The sequence below is a fragment of the Myotis lucifugus genome, unplaced genomic scaffold (genome assembly GCF_000147115.1).
Source record: "Myotis lucifugus unplaced genomic scaffold, Myoluc2.0 scaffold_52, whole genome shotgun sequence".
NCBI lineage: Eukaryota > Metazoa > Chordata > Mammalia > Chiroptera > Vespertilionidae > Myotis > Myotis lucifugus.
In genome coordinates this window covers 5,853,707-5,875,077 of record NW_005871100.1, presented here as the reverse complement: position 1 = coordinate 5,875,077, position 21,371 = coordinate 5,853,707, and the positions used below count along the sequence as shown (strand labels likewise).

The window sequence follows — 21,371 nt, the reverse complement described above, 5'->3', positions numbered from 1 at the left end:
CCCCCCCCCCGCAACCCTCCCCAGTCTTCCTGCTGTAGTTTGACAGTCTGTTTGATGTTGCTCTGCTCTGTATCTATTTTTGCTCATCAGTTTATAATGGTCGTAATTATCCATAAATGAGTGGGATCATGTGGTATTTTTCTTTCATTAACTGGCTTATTTCACTTAGCATAATGCTCTCCAGTTCCATCCATGCTGTCGCAAATGGTAAGAATTCCTTCTTTTTTACAGCAGCATAGTATTCCATCGTGTAGATGTACCACAGTTTTCTAATCCATTCATCTGCTGATGGGCACTTAGGCTGTTTCCAGATCTTAGCTATGGTGAATTGTGCTGCTCTGAACATAGGGGTGCATATATCCTTTCTGATTGGTGTTTCTGAGTTCTTGGGATATATTCCTAGAAGTGGGATCACAGGGTCAAATGGGAGTTCCATTTCCAGTTTTTTGAGGAAATTCCATACTGTCTTCCATAGTGGCTGCACCAGTCTGCATTCCCACCAGCAGTGCACGAGTGTTCCTTTTTCTCCACATCCTCTCCAGCACTTGTCGTTTGTTGATTTGTTGATGATAGCCATTCTGACAGGTGTGAGATGGTACCTCATTGTTGTTTTGATTTGCATTTCTCGGATGATTAGTGACTTTGAGCATGTTTTCATATGTCTCTTGGCTTTCTGAATGTCCTCTTTTGAAAAGTGTCTATTTAGGTCCTTTGCCCATTTTTTTTATTGGGTTGTTTATCTTCCTTTTGTTAAGTTGTATGAGTTCCCTATAAATTTTGGAGATTAAACCCTTATCAGATATGACGTTGGCAAATATGTTCTCCCATGCAGTGGGCTTTCTTGTTGTTTTGTTGATGGTTTCTTTTGCTGTGCAGAAGCTTTTTATTTTGATGTAGTCCCATTTGTTTATTTTCTCTTTAGTTTCCAATGCCCTAGGAGCTGTATCAGTGAAGAAATTGCTTCGGCATATGTCTGAGATTTTGTTGCCTTTGGATTCCTCTAGTATTTTTATGGTTTCCCGTCTTACATTTAAGTCCTTCATCCATTTTGAGTTTATTTTTGTGTATGGTGTAAGTTGGTGGTCTAGTTTCATTTTTTTGCATGTATCTGTCCAATTTTCCCAACACCATTTATTGAAGAGACTGTCTTGACTCCATTGTATGTTCTTGCCTCCTTTGTCAAATATTAATTGAGCATATTGGTTCGGGTCGATTTCTGGGCTCTCTATTCTATTCCATTGATCTATATGTCCGTTCTTGTGCCAGTACCAGGCAGTTTTGAGAACAGTGGCTTTGTAATACAGCTTGATATCTGGTATTGAGATCCCACCTACTTTGTTCTTCTTTCTCAGGATTGCTGCAGCTATTCGGGGTCTTTTTTTATTCCAGATGAATTTTTGGAGAGTTCGTTCTAGATCTGTGAAATATGCTGTTGGTATTTTAATGGGAAGTGTGTTGAATTTATAGATTGCTTTGGGTAGTATGGACATTTTAATGATGTTGATTCTACCAATCCAAGAACATGGTATGTTCTTCTCTCTCTTTATGTCTTTCTCTATCTCTTTTTTCAACGTCCTGTAGTTTTCTGAGTAGAGGTCTTTTACCTCTTTAATTAAGTTTATTCCTAGGTATCTTAATTTTTTTTGTTGTGATGGTAAATGGGATTGCTTTTTTAGTCTCTCTTTCTGTAAGTTCACTATTGGTGTATAGAAATGCCATAGATTTCTTGGCATTAATTTTGTATCCTGCTACATTGCCAAATTCATTTATTAAGTCTAATAGCTTTTTGATGGAGTCTTTAGGGTTTTTTATGTATATTATCATGTCATCTGCGAATAAGGACAGTTTTACTTCTTCTTTTCCAATTTGGATGCCTTTTATTTCTTCTTGTCTAATTGCAATGGCTAATACTTCCAGTACTATGTGGAACAGGAGTGGTGAGAGTGGGCATCCCTGTCTTGTTCCTGTTCTTAGAGGAAATGGTTTTAGTTTTTGTCGATTGAGTATGATGTTGGCTGTGGGTTTGTCATATATGGCTTTTATTATGTTGAGGTATGATCCTTCTATTCCCACCTTGCTGAGAGTTTTTATCAGAAATGGGTGTTGGATTTTGTCAAATGCTTTTTCTGCATCAATTGATATGACCATGTGGTTTTTTTCTTTGAATTTGTTTATGTGATGTATCACATTTATTGATTTGTGGTTATTGTACCATCCTTGTATCCCTGGGATAAATCCTACTTGGTCATGGTGTATGATCTTTCTGATGTACTGCTGGATCCGATTTGCTAAGATTTTGTTGAGGATTTTGGCATCTATGTTCATGAGGGATATTGGCCTGTAATTCTCTTTCATTGTGTTGTCTTTACCTGGTGTTGGTATTAGGGTGATGCTGGCTTCCTAGAATGAGCTTGGAAGTGTTCCTTCCTCTTGAATTTTTTGTAGTAGTCTGAGGAGGATAGGTTTTAGTTCTTGCCTGAATGTTTGGTAAAACTCCCCTGTGAAGCCGTCTGGCCCTGGGCTTTTGTTTGCTGGAAACTTTTTGATGACTGCTTCAATTTCTTCCATAGTTATTGGCCTATTGAGATTTTTAGATTCTTCCTGATTGAGTTTTGGAATGTTGTATTTTTCTAGGAATATGTCCATTTCCTCCAGGTTGTCTAGTTTGTTGGAGTAGAGCTGTCCATAGTATTTTTTAACAATCATTTGTATTGTTGTGGGGTCTGTTGTTATTTCGCCTCTATCATTTCTGATTTTGTTTATTTGGGTCCTCTCTCTTTGCTTCTTGGTGAGCCTGGCTAGAGGTTCATAAATCTTGTTTATCCTTTCAAAGAACCAGCTCTTGGTTTCGTTGATTTTACGTATTGTTTTTTTTTTTGGTCTCTATGTCATTTATTTCTGCTCTGATCTTTATTATCTCCTTCCTTCTGCTCACTCTGGGCTTTTCTTGTTGCTCTCTTTCTAATTCCTTGAGATGTAGAGTTAGATGATTTACTACCATTTTTCCTTGTTTTTTGAGGTAGGCCTGTAGGGCTATAAACTTCCCTCTCAGGACTGCTTTCATTGTGTCCCATAGGTTTTGGATTGTTGTGTTTTTATTGTCATTAGTTTCCAGGATGTTTTTAATTTCTTCTTTGATCTCATTGGTAACCCAATCAATATTTAATAACATGCTATTCAGCTTCCAAGTGTTTGAGTATTTTGGGTTGTTTGTATTGTAGTTTATTTCTAATATTATGCCATTGTGATCTGAGAAGATGCTTGGTATGATTTCAATCTTCTTGAATTTGGGGAGACTTTGCTTGTGACCCAATATGTGGTGTATTTTTGAAAATGTCCCATGTGCACTTGAGAAGAACGTATATTCCGTGGCTTTGGGGTGAAATGTTCTGAAGATGTCAATTAAGTCCATCTGATCTAGTGAGTCATTTAGGATTGCTGTTTCTTTGCTGATTTTTTGTCTAGAGGATTTATCCAGTGATGTCAGTGGTGTATTAAAGTCCCCTACTATGATTGTATTGTTGTCGATCTCTCCCTTGATATCTTCCAGGAGTTTTTTTATGTATTTGGGTGCTCCTGCATTGCGTGCATATATGTTTATCAGGCTTATATATTCTTGTTGTATCGATCCCTTTAGTATTATGAAGTGGCCTTCCTTATCTCTTGTTATGGCCTTCACTTTGAGGTCTATTTTGTCCGATATAAGTATTGCTACCCCAGCTTTTTTTTCATTTCCATTTGCCTGAAAGATATTTTTCCATCCCTTCACTTTCAGTCTGTGTGAGTCCCTTCTTCTGAGGTGGGTCTCTTGTAGACAGCAAATACATGGGTCATGTTGTTTTATCCATTCAGCCACTCGATGTATTTTGATTGGAGCATTTAGTCCATTTACGTTTAAAGTTAATTTTGAAAGGTACTTGTTTGTAGCCATTTCTATTTTTTGTGCCAGTTTTCTTTCTGAGCTTTTTATTTCTTCTTTTTACACCAGTCCCTTTAGCATTTCTTGCATTGCCGGCTTGGTGGTGATAAACTCCCTTAACCTTTTTTTGTCTGTGAACCTTCTTATTTCCCCTTCAATTTTGAATGATAGCCTTGCTGGATAGAGTATTCTTGGATTCAGTCCTTTGCTTTGCATCACTTTGTAAATTTCTGTCCATTCTTTTCTGGCCTGATGTGTTTCTGCTGAGAAGTCATTTGATAATCTAATGGGAGATCCCTTGTATGTAACTTTCCGTCTCTCTCTTGCAGCCTTTAAGATTCTCTCTTTGTCATGAACATTTGCCATGGTAGTTATGATAAGTCTTGGCGTGGGTCTTTTCGATTTCATCTTGTTTGGGACTCTCTGTGCTTGTGTAACTTTTTTCTTCCCCACCTCAGGGAAGTTTTCTAATATTATTTCTTTCAATAGGTTTTCTAACCCTTATTCCTCTTTCTGTTCTTCTGGCACCCCTATTATTCATATGTTGTTTCGTTTCATGTTGTCCCATAGCTCCCTTAGGCTCTCCTCCTGTCTTTTAATTTTTTTTCTCCAATTGCAGTTCAGTTTGCGTGTATTTTGTTTCCCTGTCTTCTAATTCGCTAATTTGGTCCTCCGCTTCTCCTAGTCTACTGTTGAAACTTTCAATGGTGTTTTTTATTGCAGCTATATCACTCTTCATTTCTTCTTGGTTCTTACATAAGTTATTGATTTTTTTCTTCCATTTCTTTTTGATTCTTACATAAGTTGTTGATTTTTTCATCTGTTTCTTCTTGATTCTTGCATAAGTTGTTGATTTTTTCCTCCATCCGGTTTATGAACTCTAGGACCCTTAATCTGAATTCTTTTTCTGACATGTTGCATGCCTCTGTTTCACTTAGCTGCTTTTCTGGCGAGTCCTCCTCTTCTTTCTTTTGGGGGTTTCTTTGTCTACCCATGTTTGATCTCACCGACAGGTCTAGATGTTGAGTCGTTCAGGGGCTGCTCCTTGGTTGGCTGTGGCTCCTCGGGCTGTGGTTGCTCCTCGGGTGGTTGTGGTAGCAGTTGCTCCTCAGTTGTCAGCAGCTCCTCTGGTGGGTGCTGTTCACAGCCGTGGTGGCTCCTCTGGCTGGTGGGGGGAGGCTTCTCACACAGCTGCTGTTCCTCAGACAGAGGGTGTGGTGATCACGAGGCTGCTGTTCCTTGGATGGGGGTGGGCTACACACGCAGCTTCTACTCCTTGAACTGGGGCAGACTGCTCACGTGGCTGCTGTTCCTTGAATGGGGGCTGGCTGCACGCTGCTGTTGTTCCTCTGATGTGGTGGGCTGCTTGTGGGGCTACTGCTCCTTGGACTTGGACAGGTTGATTGCAAGTCTGCTGCTCCTCGGATGGGGGTGGGCTGCTTGCATGGCTGCCGCTCTTTGGACGGGAGTGAGCTGCACGCGTCGCTGCTCCTCCTCTCCAGGTGTCTGGTTATGTGGCTTGCTCTCTAGCACTTTAGCCAGACAGGATAAAATTCACCTTAACAAGACATGACTGAAGGGGAACAAAGCATGAATGTACTCACTACACTGATAACCCCAATATAAGTGACCACCTGAGAAAAGAGAATTAGGGGAGAGAAAAGAGAGTACAAATGATATCTAAGAGAGAGAGAGAGAGAGAGAGAGAGAGAGAGAGAGAGAGAGAAAAGGAGAAAAAAAAGATAGGAGAGAAAAGGAAAAGGAGAATATATATGTGTGTGTGTATATATATATATATATATATATAGAGAGAGAGAGAGAGAGAGAGAGAGAGAGAGAGAAGAGAGAACACCACAGAACCAATAGATAAACCAAACAAATACAAACAACAAACACCCAGTAAAGAGGGTGGGGGCAGAATCTGTAGAGGCTGAGCTGATATACAGGAAATAAGGTTAAGAATTGGATCTGCTATTTTTTTTGTAGTAGAAGGCAAAATCAGTGATTATGTATCTTAGGTCATACATATATCTTGTTAGATATATAATAAGGGAAATACTGGTATATTATTTTTTCCTAAAAGCCAACATGCCACAATTGAATATATATCTATATTTTTTAAACTTAGGAGAAGCTGAATAGCTTGGTACAGAAATGGTTCCCTGAGCTACCTCTGCTTCATCCTGAAATAGGATTACTTAAGTATATGGTAAGCTTTGTTTCCCCTGAGAATTACTACTCTGAAGACAGTGTTGAAACTAACGATGTTAAAATTGTGTGTCAATGTTAAATTTATAATATCCATACTATAAAAATGTTTCTGATGAGTAGTTTCTGGGTATTATGAGAACTTTTTCTCAAAACTGGCTTTAATACTGGCACAGTGCATTCTAGGTGTCTTATTTTTTTAAATGATAGCAGTTTTAGCTGCTGGCCCAAGAGTTAGAATAAAAGCAGGACACTTATAGTCATGAGAAATTTATGCCAAATCTATCTTTTAAGTTAAAGTAGACTGGAGAAAATTGTAGAGATGTTGGTTAAGTTAGAGATGTTGATGTGGGTATAGTTTTCTAGGCTGATAGGATTCAAAGCCTGGAAAATCAGGGTACTAGACAGAAGGGCAGTGTGGAGCAGGATGGTAGACTGAGGCAGAATTTGTTAGCTCTGTGTTTTATTTTGCCTGGTAGTGATGCGGGGGCTAGATACGATAGTTATTCTTTTTTTAAAAATATATTTTTATTGATTTCAGAGAGGAAGGGAGAGGGGAAAGAGTGAGAGAAATATCAGTGATGGGAGAGAAACACTGATCGGTTGCCTCCAGCACAACCTCCACTGGGGGTCGAACCCGCAACCCGGGCATGTGCCCCTGACTGGAATTGAACCCAGGACTGCAAGCCAATGCTCCATCCATTGAGCCAAACTAGCTAGGGCACGATATATATTCTTAAAGATTGACATTAAGTCCATGATAATAGCTCAGATATGGGGCACAAAGGGATATTCACATATTTGTGAACTCATAAATGTGAAGACTAAAGTTTCTTAAATTGTTAAAGAAATTACTGTAAAATCTTTGCAGATGAAACTTTAAAATAAAGTGGGGTTTTCCATGCAATTATTTAACTGTAGCTTAGAGACTATCTCATGCAGAATGGGTGAGTGAATATGTGGTGCCATGTAGGACTTGAAAATTAATTAAAAAATATGCTAACCTATTTCATTGTGGAAGAATATAAAAGGTTTGAATCAGGGATTATGGACTTTAATGGTTTTAAGAAGTTTAACTGAGATGCATACTTAGGAAACCTCTGTGGATTGATTATAGGTTGTGGGTATTGACAACATTTAAGAAAAACCCAAAGCAGTTTTACAGTCCTTGTTACTAAAATTGTACAACAATGAAACTTGCTTGGCCTATGTTGTTGATATTCAAGTTTTAGTGCAAAACATTATTTCTTTTTAAAAGTAGCAGAAATAATTTAGTAGAATGAAAATATTTGAAAATCATTTTCATTCTTGAGGATACCACTTCAAAACAGATGACTACTTCATAGTAGTCATCATTTTTAGGCTTCTCATTCCCGTTTTACAACCTCCTTTTTATTGTCACTTTAATATTTTTAGGAAACACAAGAAGTTTTACAAGTAAACATCAGGGTTCCTTGGAAGCATGTCTGGTTTATTCCAGTCTTTTCAGAGTCTGTTCTATAACTGTAGTAGCAATTAAAATGATGATGATAATACTTTGGGTTGTGGTTCAAGAGCCAGGAACTAGGAAAAAAATATGAAACTTTAAATATTTTTATTTCCTTGGGTTCTCCAGTAGGGTTAATGATGTCCACTTCAGCTAATAGCATGTAACTATGTTGATCACTTAAGTGTTGGGATTGTTTGGATTATTACTTTAACAAAAACTTGTGCCTAGAACTCTGGTGGTCTTCTTACCATGAGCTTGGAACGGGATCTTCTTGATGCTGAGCCCATGAAAGAACTTAGCAGCAAGCGTCCTTTGTTATGTTCTGAGGTTAATGGGCAGATAATTCTTTTAAAGGTAAGTTTAAGTTCTTCTGACTTATGGGAGATTCAGAAATGTAATGGGCTGTGGTGTTACTTTTTAGGAAAGTAAAAACTCACTGTTTGTTTTCTAAATTTTACTAGTTGACCAGTTTGATAATTATGCTTCTGGTTTGATAACCAGAACTAATTTTTTTTTAAATGCATTTTATTGATTTTTTACAGAGAGGAAGGGAGAGGGATAGAGAGCCGGAAACATCAATGAGAGAGAAACATCGATCAGCTGCCTCCTGCACGACCCCCACTGGGGATGTGCCCGCAACCAAGGCACGTGCCCCTGAGCGGAATCGAACCCGGGACCCTTGAGTCTGCAGGCCGACGCTCTATCCACTGAGCCAAACCGGTTCTGGCCAGAACTAATTTTGAATTTAAAGCTTCCCTAAGTAATATATGTTCCTTAATAGGATACACTTGCTTTCCTTTTTCAAGTGAATTTATTACATTCTATCCAGTAGCTTTAAAAATTTTTTGTTTTTCTTATACTTCTCTTTGAAATGAGTTATTATAAAATTTTACCTGTTTTGCCAACTCAGTCTTCAATTCTTTGATTTCTTCTCTTCATTGATCTGGGAAACTGTTATCATGATAATAGGATAATTAATTTGGCCTTAGTGGCTATGCATTGTGGATGTATATTAACACATTGCGTACCGCATAGAAATCTCTAAGACATACGCCAGGGACCACACGTTTTTGGGCAAACTGCACGTTATTTAGATCATCATAATGCACTTTAGGTGTTGTTTTTCAATAATTATAACATTTTTATTTACAAAAACAATTAAACAATTAAAGTTCCTAGTACTTTTTTAACGTATGGTACTGCGTAAAACATTTTCCTCTATGAAGAGGGACCAAACAAAATTTACATAAGTATCTAGATTCGCTCCTTTTTCCATGGGCGTGAAAAACGAGAACACTCGTGAGCGGTCCTTAACAGATGGCGCGAGAAACACGAGAAAACTCCTGAGCGGTACGAAATGTGTTAAGTCACAAGTAGAATTTTTCTTTCCTTTCTAAATTATAGCATTCAAAACAGATAAAAAGGTACTTAAAAAGTTTAAAAATAAAATTAGATGTAATTTAACTTATGTAAAAATCATGATGTTGAAGTTGGAATGATGTATCATTGGAGTGGGATTTTTAATCTTGGAATTACCAGTGTCTCTCTTTTTGGTACAAGGGCTACTCTGTGGATGTTGATACAGAAGCCAGGGTGGTTCAGAGAACAGCTGCCTATCACAGAGCTTGGAGAGAAGCTAAGGAAGAGTCTGGGTTGCTACCATTGATATTCCTATTTCTGTGTAAGGTAAAGTTCTTATACTAATCTCGCAGAAAATGTTGCATTTAAAAAAAGTTTTAGCTTCCAGTTTTAGTGAGGCAGTTATTCATTCCTTTTAAAATAAAGGTATCTTGTACAATCAATATAAACTAAAAACATATTGAAGAATTTTTTACTTTGAGTCTTATTTTCTGTTTTGCTTCTTAGTCCGATCCTATGGCTTATCTGATGGTCCCCTACTATCCTAGGGCAAACTTGAGTGCTATTCAAGCCAGTATGCCTCTAACTTCAGAGGTAAGTTAAAAAAAAAATCTATTTCCATGGATGTATTGAATGAGAAAACAACAGCTAATGTGTGTTGAGGGCATACTACTTGCTTTACACTATGTAAAATTTTTACTCATATTACTGTATTTGTCACATCTACCCTGTGATATGAGTTATCCCATTAAATACACATGAAAAAATGTGAGGCTCACAGAGATTAAATGACTTGCACAGGGTCCCTTACCCAGTGGTAAAGGGCTCATGCTTAAAACTTAAGCTGTACTGTAAATTGCATAGTATATATAGCACTTGGTATTAGAAGTATTTGAGTGACAGCTTTAATTTCTGTCATAAATTTGAGTTAGTAATACCAATAAAGGACATCCTGATTTTTCCTGCCTGGTAACACTATTTCAGTCTCTTTTTCTCTCCCAGATGCCTTCCTTATATGGTCATTATTTGTAATCTAAGTCTTTTTAGAGACTGAAGTCTTTAAGTCATGTATAGACGATGTCACCAGTTACATAATCAAAGCTTCTGTCTTTAATTCTTTCTCTATATTGTATTCTTATTAAAGATTCATTTGGAGGAAGCTTTACTCATTTCTGGAATAGTCTTTTAATTATGTATTAAAATGATTTGCCTACTTCCTGACTTCTTTTGTGTGTACTTATCTATAGGAAGCTTTAAAGGTCATGAAAGGTGTTGCCCAAGGCCTGCATACATTGCACAAGGCTGACATAATTCATGGATCACTTCATCAGAACAATGTATTTGCTTTAAACCGTGAACAAGGAATTGTTGGAGATTTTGACTTCACCAAATCTGTGGTAAAATATCATGATTTTACAAATAGGTCCTAGACTTCATTTAATATTATTAGGCAGTATTTCAACACTTTTACATGATATGATAATTTATTGTAAGATCTTTGCCTTTAGTTTAAGTTGTGTCATGTAGTATAAGCAATTTGCTGTTATCAGCTAGATGCTAGAACAGAGTTTCTAAATTTTTGCATTACATTTTGTAACTATCAGTCTTAAGAGCAAGCTGACATTGTAGTCAATGGCATTGACAACACTAAATATTATTTTGTCATCATCAAGATACATTTAATTGCTAGAAAATACACAGGGAAAGCTAGGTGGCTATTTTCTGCCTCTCCTATTAATACCCTTCCTTCTAATAGATTATATATATATATATATATATATATATATATAGATATATTGCTATTTTTAAATTAATGGGCATTTTTTAGAAACTTGGGAACCAAAGATGAAGATAGGAGGAGGAGAAGACATAATTAACAGTAATTTGTGCTAGGTGATTACTAATTATTTTTAGCTTTCCCATGACTCTGTAAGGTAGATATTATTTTCATTTTATAAGTTAATTTAGGCTCAAAGAATTAGTTAAAGCCCAAGGTCACACAGCAAATAAATGGAGAGGAGAATTGCAGCCAAGGTCTGTCTAAATCCAGGTTTCAAGTTTTTTTTTTTTTTAAAAAGATACATTTTTATTGATTTCAGAGAGGAAGGGGCGGGGGGGGGGAGAGAGAGAAAGAAAGAGAGAGAGAAAGGGAAACATCACTGATGAAAGAGAATCATTGATCAGTTGCCTCCTGCATGCTCCACACTGGGGATTGAGCCTGCAACCCAGCATGTTCCCTGACCAGTAATTGAACCGTGACCTCCTGGTTCATAGGTCGGCGCTCAACCACTGAGCCACAGAGTGGTTCAGTCAACTAGATATCTTTTGTTCTTGTTACTAGATATCTTTTGACACATCAGAAATGGTGTACTTAGAAATGGTCAGTAAAAAAGGAAAGTACTTTGTAGACTTACAGTTTTTTTAAAAGTTACCTAGAATATTTTAGAATTAGAAAATAGCACATCTTCTTTACCCTTATGACATTTATTTTAAAAATGTACCAAATGTTTAAATAAGTAGTGGTTTTTATTTTAAATCTACTTGAGTCTACAGTGTGAAATGTAACCGAAGTCTCACTGTTAATTTTATGACATTGATTTTAGGAGCAGTTTATAATAGCAGAAATTAGGTAAAAATACGTGATAACAGAAGAGAATGAAGTATTACAAATTAGTTTTTGTTGTTGTTGAATAGATGTAGAGTACTTCACAGAGAGCCACCTCAACTGTGTTGCCTCTAAGATATTTAACCTGCTGTTTTCCTAGAGTCAGCGAGCCTCAGTGAACATGATGGTTGGTGACTTGAGTTTGATAGCACCTGAAGTGAAAATGGGAAAACCTGCTTCTCCAAGTTCTGACTTATATGCGTATGGCTGCATTTTATTGTGGGTATGTTATTTTTTATTGAAATAGGTCATTCATTTATATGTGTGTGTGTGTATTTCAGTATATAAAGTGATGATTTTGTAGGGATTTTCCTCAACACAAAAAGCAGTGATAGATTTTTAGTAGAAAGTTGTTTGTTTTCTTTTTAAAAAAGTTTTATGACAAACTGTTGGCATACTTTCTGTCACTGATTATGTACTTTCTACAAATTGGCTTGCTATATATTTACATATCACACTGTTATCTTTTATTAAAGTCAAGATTAACAGTGAAAATGATTTTGTCCTATATTATTTGGAAGCAGTTTATCCATATGTGGAAAATAAATGCTGAGTGAACCTTGAGTAAATATTCCTGATTTCAGTGTAAATCAGATAGCGATTTTTTATTCAGGGTTTAAAACCATTCTTCCTGTGAATTATGAGGGGTTAAGTATTAATCAGGGAAGGATATCTGTTCTCACTTCTGCTTACCATTGTACTAGAGGTTCTAACCCAGGGTTCTGCAAAAGGCTAGATGATAAGTATTTAAGATCTCTGTAGTATGAAAGCAGCCATAGACAGTAAGTAAATGAATGAGTGTTATGGACATTGAAATTGGAATTTCTTATAATTTTAATATGTCAAGAGATAGTATTTTTTGATTTTATTTTAAACATTAAAAAATGGCTTCCAGTCCTAACCGGTTTGGCTCAGTGGATAGAGCGTCAGCCTGCGGACTCAAGGGTCCCAGGTTTGATTCCGGTCAAGGGCATGTACCTTGGTTGCGGGCACATCCCCAGTAGGGAGTGTGCAGGAGGCAGCTGATCGATGTTTCTCTCTCATTGATGTTTCTAACTCTCTATCCCTCTCCCTTCCTCTCTGTAAAAAATCAATAATATATATATATATATTTAAAAAAAAGAAATATCCTGTTGTTAAAAAAATGGCTTCCAGGCTGTAAAAAAATAAGCAGTGGAATTGATTTGGCATGCAGGCCATAATTTGCTGATCCTGGTCTAGCCAGTGTAATAAGGCAACAAAAAGAAATAAAAAACATACTGTTTGAAAAGAAGTAAAGCTGTCTTTATTATGTAGAAAATGTGTAGGAATGTACCTAAGAGCTACTAGAACTAAGAAGTTTAGTGAGGTTGCAGGAAAAAACGTCAGCATATAATAATTGTGTTTTCATATATTAGCAAAATAAAATAGGAAATGGAAATAAATCACTTACAGTAGTGACAGCTATACACTGAAAATTATTAAGTGTTGTTTAGAGAAATGAAAGGAGACATAAATAAGTGGAAAAATGTACCATGCTCGTGGACTAGAAGACTCAATGTTGAATGGATCTGAATTCTTCTCAAATTGGTCTACAGAGTCAATACAATTCCTACAACAATACTTCTAGGCTTTCAGTAATTGTCAATCAAATTCTATAATTTATATGACAATACATAGGATATGAGATAGCTAAAATAATTTCAAAACATATAATTGGAGGACTTAAACTACCTGAATTTAAGACTTAATGAAATTAAAAATCAGGAAAGTGTGATGTTGGTGTACACTTAGACATACAGATCAGTGGGGCAGAATAGACACAGTAGGAATAGACAATTATATGTGGTTGGTTGATTAAAAATAGTATTTTATTTTTTATTACAATTGACATACAATATTATATTAATTTCAGGTGTAAAACCCAGTTATTAGACATTTATAGAACTTAAGTGATAACCCTGATAAATCTAGTACCCATCTAACATGGTTAATACAATATTATTGACTATATTCTCTATGCTGTACTTTATATTCCCATGACTGTTCTATAACTACCACTTTGTACTTCCTAATCCCTACACCTTTTTTCACCCATTCCCTCACCCCCCCTCCCATTTGGCAACTCTTTTTTTGTATCTATGAGTCTGTTTCCGATCTGCTTGTTCATTTATTTTATTTTTTAGATTCCACATGTAAGTGAAATCATATTGCATTTGTCTCTCTGTCTGACTTACTGCACTTAGCATAATAACCTCTAGGTCCATCCATGTTATTGCAGATGGCAGGATTTCATTCTGTTTTTTTTGGCTGAATCATTTCATTGTGTATATGCACCATGTCTTATTCAATGCTGCAGTGAGAATGTGGATGCATATGTTTTTGATTTAGTGTGGTGTCAGTTGTTATTCTGCTTTTTCTTGCTGCTTTTAAGATTCTCTCTTTGTCTTTAACCTTTGGCATTTTAATTATGAAGTGTCTTTGTGTGGGCCTCTTTGGGCTCATCTTGATTGGGACTCTGTGCTTCTTGGACTTGTATGTCTGTTTCCTTCACCAGGTTAGGGAAGTTTTTTGTCATTATGTTTTCAAATAGGTCTTTAATTCCTTGCTGTCTCTCTTCTCCTTCTGGCACCCCCATCATGCAAATGTTGGTACTTTTGAAGTTGTCCCAGAGGTTCCTTAAACTATTCACATTATTTTAAATTCTTTTTTTCTTTTCACTGCTCTGATTAGGTGTTTTTTTTTCCTACCTTGGCTTCCAAATCACTGATTTGATCCTCTGTTTCATCCAACCCACTTTGTATTGATGTCAGATATGGTATTCTTCATTTCTGGCTAGTTCTTTTTCATGGTTTCTATGTTCTTTTTCAATAGTTGTAGTTCTCAGTAAGTTCTTTGAGCATCCTTATAACCATTACTTTGAACTCTGATAAATTGCTTGCCTTCATTTCATTTCACTCTTTTTTTCTGGAGATTCCTCCTGTTCTTTCATTTGGGACTTGTTTCTTCAACTGTGTATTAGATAGAACTGCTATGGGGTGGTCTTATGTAGTAGGTGTGCTGTGGGACCCAGTGGTTGTACTCTCCTTGATTTCCTGAGCTGGGTGCCCTAGGAATGTCCCTTGTGTGGCTTTGTGGGCCCTCCTGTTGTAATTGGGTCTTGATTGCTATTGGCCCATTCATGGTTGGGATCAACCCTCAGGCTGGCTGACATATGAGGCTCAACTCTGACCACACTGTGCAATCTGCTGTGCTGGTGCAGTTTTGAGGTGTCTTGTTGGGTTCAGTAGAATAATCTTCCAGATCACCTGACTTCTGTTCTCCAGGAATGTTTCTTGTGGGTTATGTACACCCCCTGCTATAGTTGAACTTGAATGCTGTTGGCCCTTTCGTGGGTGGAGTTAAAACTTCACTGGGTGACTATAAGGTAAACTTGGATCACCATGCATGAAATGCTGTGTAGGGGCTGCCCCCCGAGGCAGCGTTGTTTCCAGCAAGATATGGCGCCTTCCAGAATCCCCCTTTGGGTGTGCCACTTGTGTGGCTAGTTGGATCAAGCTCTGGTGTAGTCTGAAAGCCACCACTGGTTGTGTTAGTTCTGGGTCTACCTGAGTGGGGTTCAGGTACAGGTCACTGTCAGACGTTCCGAGTAACCGACCTTGGGCTGCCTGTCTTTAACTGCTACTCTGTTCAGTTTGTGTCTGTATTAACTGGACCTGAGTGTGTGTGGGAGGGGCCAATCTGTGTAAAAGGGTTGCCTTCTTCCAGCTTTGAGCTAGGAGCAGATCCATAAAAGAACAGAAGCTTCCTGATGTCCAATTCTACCTGTCAGCTACTCTGTCTTCCCCTGAGGTTGCCTGCTCTCCCTCCAGAGCCTTCCGAAGAGAGACTGTAGGATGAACTCAGGCTAGCTGAGATAGGGTTAGGGAAAGTAGCCCCTGGTTCAAAGCCAAACCCCTCGGTCTCTGACAGTCTGCACCTCTAGTTTCCTCTGTGGAGGCTCACTGTAGGTTCAGGTTGGGTACAGGAGCAAGCTTAGCCTGCCTGGGCTCAGGACGATAGATCAAAACAGTCTCTTGTTGAGGATGATGCCAGTCCAGCCAGCAGGAGGGGGCTAAGCATTTCTCTGGTCCCAGACAATAGCCTCCCTCTAAAGGTCTTAGACTTTGAATGCCCAGTTCTGAGCTGCTCTCCCTTCCTGCCATGGAACTACAGGGTTATGTGGGACTTGGCAGAGCTGATCCAGTCTCCCGTTGGGAATAGTGCTTGTAAGGTAAGGAAGTATTAAAAGAGGCTATACTGTGTGCAACCACTCTGATTGATACTTTAGGGGGGGCCCCCAGGAACTATTTGGTTGTTTGTGAACAAGTTCTTATTATAATGAAAGTATTTTTATCCTGCAAGGGTTAATGTGCTTTCTTTGAGTTAGCTCTTCTCTTCTCTTCTCACCAGAATCTGAAGAGTTCCAGATTTGACTTTGTTATAGGGTCAGTATTGGTACATTGGGAATTTATTCTTTCTGATTTTTCTTTACAGCTTTCTGTTCAAAATCAGGAATTTGAGACAAATGAAGAGGGAATCCCGAAAGTGGATCAGTTTCGTTTGGTATGTGACTTTTTTGTCATTTACTTGTTGCAAATGTGATACAGATGTGTAGTAGTAATGTAAACTTAAATATTTGACTGAAAGTGCCCTCTAATTATTGTAAGAAAGCCAAATAGCATTCACAATAAAGAAATATTGAAAAAAAAATTTAGGTACCCTACTTAAATTACTACCAGAGAATTACTGCTAGAGAAGACTGCTTGAGTGTATGTTTTTCACACAAATTATATAAATTATCTAAGTAACAATTAAGGAAAAATAGTCTTTTCTGTATCTTCCAAAATGATATTGTATTAAAATTAATGTTTTACTTTAAAAAAAATTTTTTTATTGATTTCAGAGAGGAAGGGAGAGGGAGAGAGAGATAGAAACATCAATAATGAGAGAGAATCATTGATTGGCTGCCTCCTGCATGCTTCCTACTGGAGATCGAGCCCGAAAACTGGGCATGTTCCCCTGAATAGAATCGAACCTGGGACCCTTCAGTCTGCCGGCTGACACTCTATCCACTGAGCCAAACCGGCTGGGGCTGTTTTACTTTTTTTATAAATACCTAGCTGTATCTTTTCTTTGTCACACATCTATGTCATTCATATTGCTTTGCCATTCATATGTGTATTCAGCCAACATATTTTGAGTATCTATTCTATACCAGAAATTGAACTAGGGGCTGGGTTACTAGGATTGCAGCATTGAAAAAATTAATAATTTGGAAATGTGAACAAGTAAACAACCAAGATCTATAAATATTTTTTAAAAAAATATTTTTATTGATTTCAGAGAGAAAGAGATAGAAATATCAATGACGAAAGTGAATCATTGATTGGTTGCCTCCTGCATGCCTCCTACTGGGGATCAAACCTGCAACCTGGGCATGTGCCCTGACCTGGAATTGAACCGCAGTGTCCTGGTTCATGGGTCAATGCTTATCTATTGAGCCACGCCAAAAGGGCTATACATAGAGTATTAAGAAAGTACTTTGGAGGAAGCCAATTTTTAATTCTGTAGAGAAAGGGGGAAGCAATTAGTTATTTGAGGTGAATCTTCAAGACTGAATTAGAAATTTACATGCGGTAGAGTGAGATGGTAGGCATTTCTGATAAAGACAAAAAGCCTGCACTAAGGTATGAAAATATTAAATTATTTTGAAATGGAATACTACAATATGACTAAATATCAAGAGGTTAAATATTGCAGTAAATGAGTCTACAAAAGTAAATGATCAGGCTCTAAAAGTTCTTATGCTAATTTTTAAATGAAGAAAATATTTTATAATGTTTTACCACTGTTTTTTATGAACTTACTTTTTTTAAGAGCAGTTTTTAAGTTCACAAACAAAATTGAGATGAAGGTACAGAGAGTTCTCATATACTTCCTTCTCTCACATATGCATAGTCTATCCATTATCAACATCCCCCACAAGAGTGGTACATTTATTACAACTGATGAACCTCTGAACCTACTTTGGCACATCTTTATTACCTAAAGTTTAAAGTTTACATTAAGGTTCACTCTTGGTGTACATTCTTATGGATTTGGACAAATGTATGATGACATGTAGCCACCATTATAGTATTATACAGAATATTTTCACTGCCCTAAAAATCCTCTGTGCTCTGACTGTTCATCTCTACCTTCCCCAGGTCTGGGTAACCACTGATCTCTTTACTGACTCCATAGTTTGGCTTTTTCCAGAATGTCAGATAGTTAGCTTGTTTCCTTTTGGTTTTGACTTTTAGAGATTGCTTTTCTACTTGTTCTCTAATTGTGTTTTATGATTTTGTAAAAGTCTATAATCTATGAGAGGGAAAGCTTAAGGAAAATTTTTTTGTTTTTCATGATTTTGGGGACTTGAGTAATTAAACTATTTTTTCTAGTACTTACGTAATTTTATTTTTTAAATTTAGATTTTTGATACATGTGGAATTATCCTAGTGTTTGGTTGGAGAAATATATCTGATCTTTTTCCAGTGGGTAGCTATTTGTCCCAATACCTTTTATTAAAAAGCTATCCCCTTCCTTCATTGGAAAATGCCATCATTTCATTTACTGAAATTTCATTTGTGTAGGAGTATATTGTTAATTTTTCTATTTTGTTCTGGTTTATTTTGTTTATTCAAATTATAGTGCAATATTCTTTCAATTAACAGACTTTAATGCAGGTTTGTCTTCAGTGTAAACTTTTTAATACTTGGGAAGGCTAGTTTCTGCTATTTTTATCAGGCCTTTCATGTCTCTTCTGCTTCTAAACAGCGGTTCTCAACCTGTGGGTTGCGACCCCTTTGGCGGCTGAACGACCCTTTCACAGGGGTCGCCTAAGACCATCCTGCATATCAGATATTTACATTACGATTCATAACAGTAGCAACATTACAGTTATGAAGTAGCAACGAAAATAATTTTATGGTTGGGTCACAACATTAGGAACTGTATTTAAAGGGCCAGAAGGTTGAGAACCACTGTAAAAGATCTTTATAGTTAACTTATTTAGTTTCAAGGGGGGGTGGTGGTAATGATTATATTTTCTTGGAATCATTTAAGTTTATAAGTTAACTTAGGGACACATTTGAGGTGAGAGTCTTTTTGTCTAAAAACATGATAGGATTTTCTACTTGTTCTAAACCTACTTTTTTGGTTTTCAAGAGCATGTACTATTTTTATAATTTAGATTTTGTAAATTTTAGTTAAGTTTATACCTGTCTCTTTAAATATGTTTAAAAAGATATTCTGTAGAGTGCATTATGGGCATTGACATTCATTCATTTAGCAAATGAATGTCTGCTATATTCCTGACACTGTACTAATTGTTGGGGATGAAGTGATAAGCTAAAGTTTCTGATCTTAAAGATATTTGTATCTAATGAGGACACTAACAGTAAACAGGTGATTTTCATTCACTTGAAATAGGCTCTAATTGGTATCATGATAGGGGGCCAAAAAAGGCATATCCAGGTGATTTGGGAGGTAGAAATAATGGAGGATCAACATTATGGTGTTTACATGTGATAATACTAAAAAACATTCTTTGAAATAGTGGCACATAAATATTGACTCCCATAATGATAATGACACTGATAGTGGTAGTAGAAGAGTTCCCAGAGGAGATCACTTCAAAAGTGAAACCAGAAGCAGTTGACCAAATAAAGTGGGATCCCCACACAGACAGAGGAGCTTCAGTGTACATTTTTATCATGACAAGCTCTGACCATTGCCCTAAAAATGAGGGGAAAGGGGAAGTCATAAAATGTCCTGTTTTGGAATTGCACTTGTTTCTTGAGACATTTCAGCTGTGTTTCTTTTGTAATTCAGTTTCATTGTTTAATTATTGAGTAATTCATTTCTGGTAAAAACTGGTTGAATTTTGTAGAAATCTTAAAAAAATCTAAGTAGGAAAAAGTGATTTGAGATCTGTAACATTGGTTAAAAGTGTTTTTGAATTTGATCCTCCTTCCTTATTGCAGGTTTGTCTTTTTGTTTGTTTTGATTTGATTTTTGTTTTGCCACATCTCTTTTTCCTTGCAGGGTGATAATGTCAAATCCCTCCTATGTAGTTTGATCTATCGGAGAAGTTCAATGACGGCTGAGCAAGTTTTGAATGCTGAATGTTTCTTGCTACCAAAAGGGAAATCAACTTCAAATCCAGAAAAAGATACTGAATATGTGCAGTATAAAGAGGAAGAAGAATTAAAGTTGGAGAACTTGGATAAATATAAAGAAAAGACAAGAAGTGGTGAAGCCACCTTTGATTGATAGATTAGGATTCTTTTGTTGTTGCAGATGTTCTCTTTAAAAACTTAATTTGGTTGGTTAAATAAACAGGAAAAAGCCTGGAAGTGTTCTATAGCTAGTTGGGTTAGGTCTTTGGTATTCCAGTTTTGAAAAATAAAAGATATTTGGCTTTGCAAAAGGTTGTATATTTTGAAGTTTCATTTAACTGGAGGTGTTAAGGAAAGATTTTCTGTCTATTATTTTTTGAAATTACATAATTAGACTAATTTACTTGTAATAGAAAAGGTTATTAGATTGTTGGACAGATCCTAGGCGGATTTTTAGTATGTTGGCCAGCTGATGATGAAGGGTGATGCTTTTGTTCAATAAATGATAGTTGCTTCTGCTTTGTACCTAGTTCTGGGGATAGAAAGTAAGTAAAATATGGTCTTTACACTTACAAAGCATACCATCTATTGAGAAAGTCAGAGATATAAACATATCTTCATAATACAATATGGAACATCCAGTGATAGCTCTGGACAAAGCCTTTTGGGATTGAAGAGGAGGGGCACTTATAGTATGGAGGAAGGTAGTACTTTAGTTAAATCTTAAAGGATGAGTAGTAAAGGTCAAGGTGGGGCAAGAGTGTCTTAAGTAGCAGAGAAAACATGATGAAAGCACTGAAGGGAGAAACAGTTTGTTGTATTTAATAGTATAAAATCTGAGGCTTGGAATAGTCTTACAGGTAGATGAGGGCTTTGTATGGAATAATAAAAGGCTTACACCTAATCATTCTATAGGAAATGTGGAGTCATTGAAGAATATTAAATAGCTTTAGTTCCCTCAAAATCCATCTCCTACCTACTACCGGATAGATGGTAGGGAGATTGGTTAGAAGGATATTATAAAAAAAGTAGGTGACAAATGATGAAAACAGATCTAGGGAAGTAGAAATAGTGATGAAACATGAGACATAATTATAAAGTAATTAGGCAGATCAGTTGGACTTGGTGATTGAAATATATGTAAAGTATGGTAGAATTTCTAGTCGCATATGCAAAATCTAGTCTTCCTTTTTTCTTAGTAATAGATTCCAATTTTATTTGGGGTGGCAGTGTACTTGACTAAAATATTACATTCACCATTTTCTCTTAATTGAGGCCTTTTGACCAGGTTCTTGCAAATAAGTTTCCTTAAAAGGAGGTAACTTAGCTGGGAAATGTGCCCCTTTGCCTTTACCCCTTTCCTATTGCCTAGACGTTAACATGATGGGTTAGAACAGTGGTTCTTAACCTTCTGGCCCTTTAAATACAGTTCCTCATGTTGTGACCCAACCATAAAATTATTTTCGTTGCTACTTCATAACTGTAATGTTGCTACTGTTATGAATCGTAATGTAAATATGATATGCAGGATGGTCTTAGGCGACCCCTGTG

General features: G+C 36.8%; 1 protein-coding gene across 1 annotated transcript in view; it reads left to right on the top strand.

Annotated features, from left to right (window-relative positions):
• STK31 (serine/threonine kinase 31) overlaps positions 1–20,064 on the top strand; it is a 56,132-nt gene extending 36,068 nt beyond the window's left edge. Inside the window, 8 exon segments of the mRNA XM_006088797.3 lie at positions 6,048–6,128; positions 7,845–7,970; positions 9,177–9,302; positions 9,483–9,569; positions 10,223–10,372; positions 11,741–11,863; positions 16,156–16,224; positions 19,747–20,064. Coding sequence (XP_006088859.1) covers positions 6,048–6,128; positions 7,845–7,970; positions 9,177–9,302; positions 9,483–9,569; positions 10,223–10,372; positions 11,741–11,863; positions 16,156–16,224; positions 19,747–19,974 — 990 coding nt within the window. The 3' untranslated portion in view covers positions 19,975–20,064.
• Positions 20,065–21,371: the final 1,307 nt, after the last annotated feature.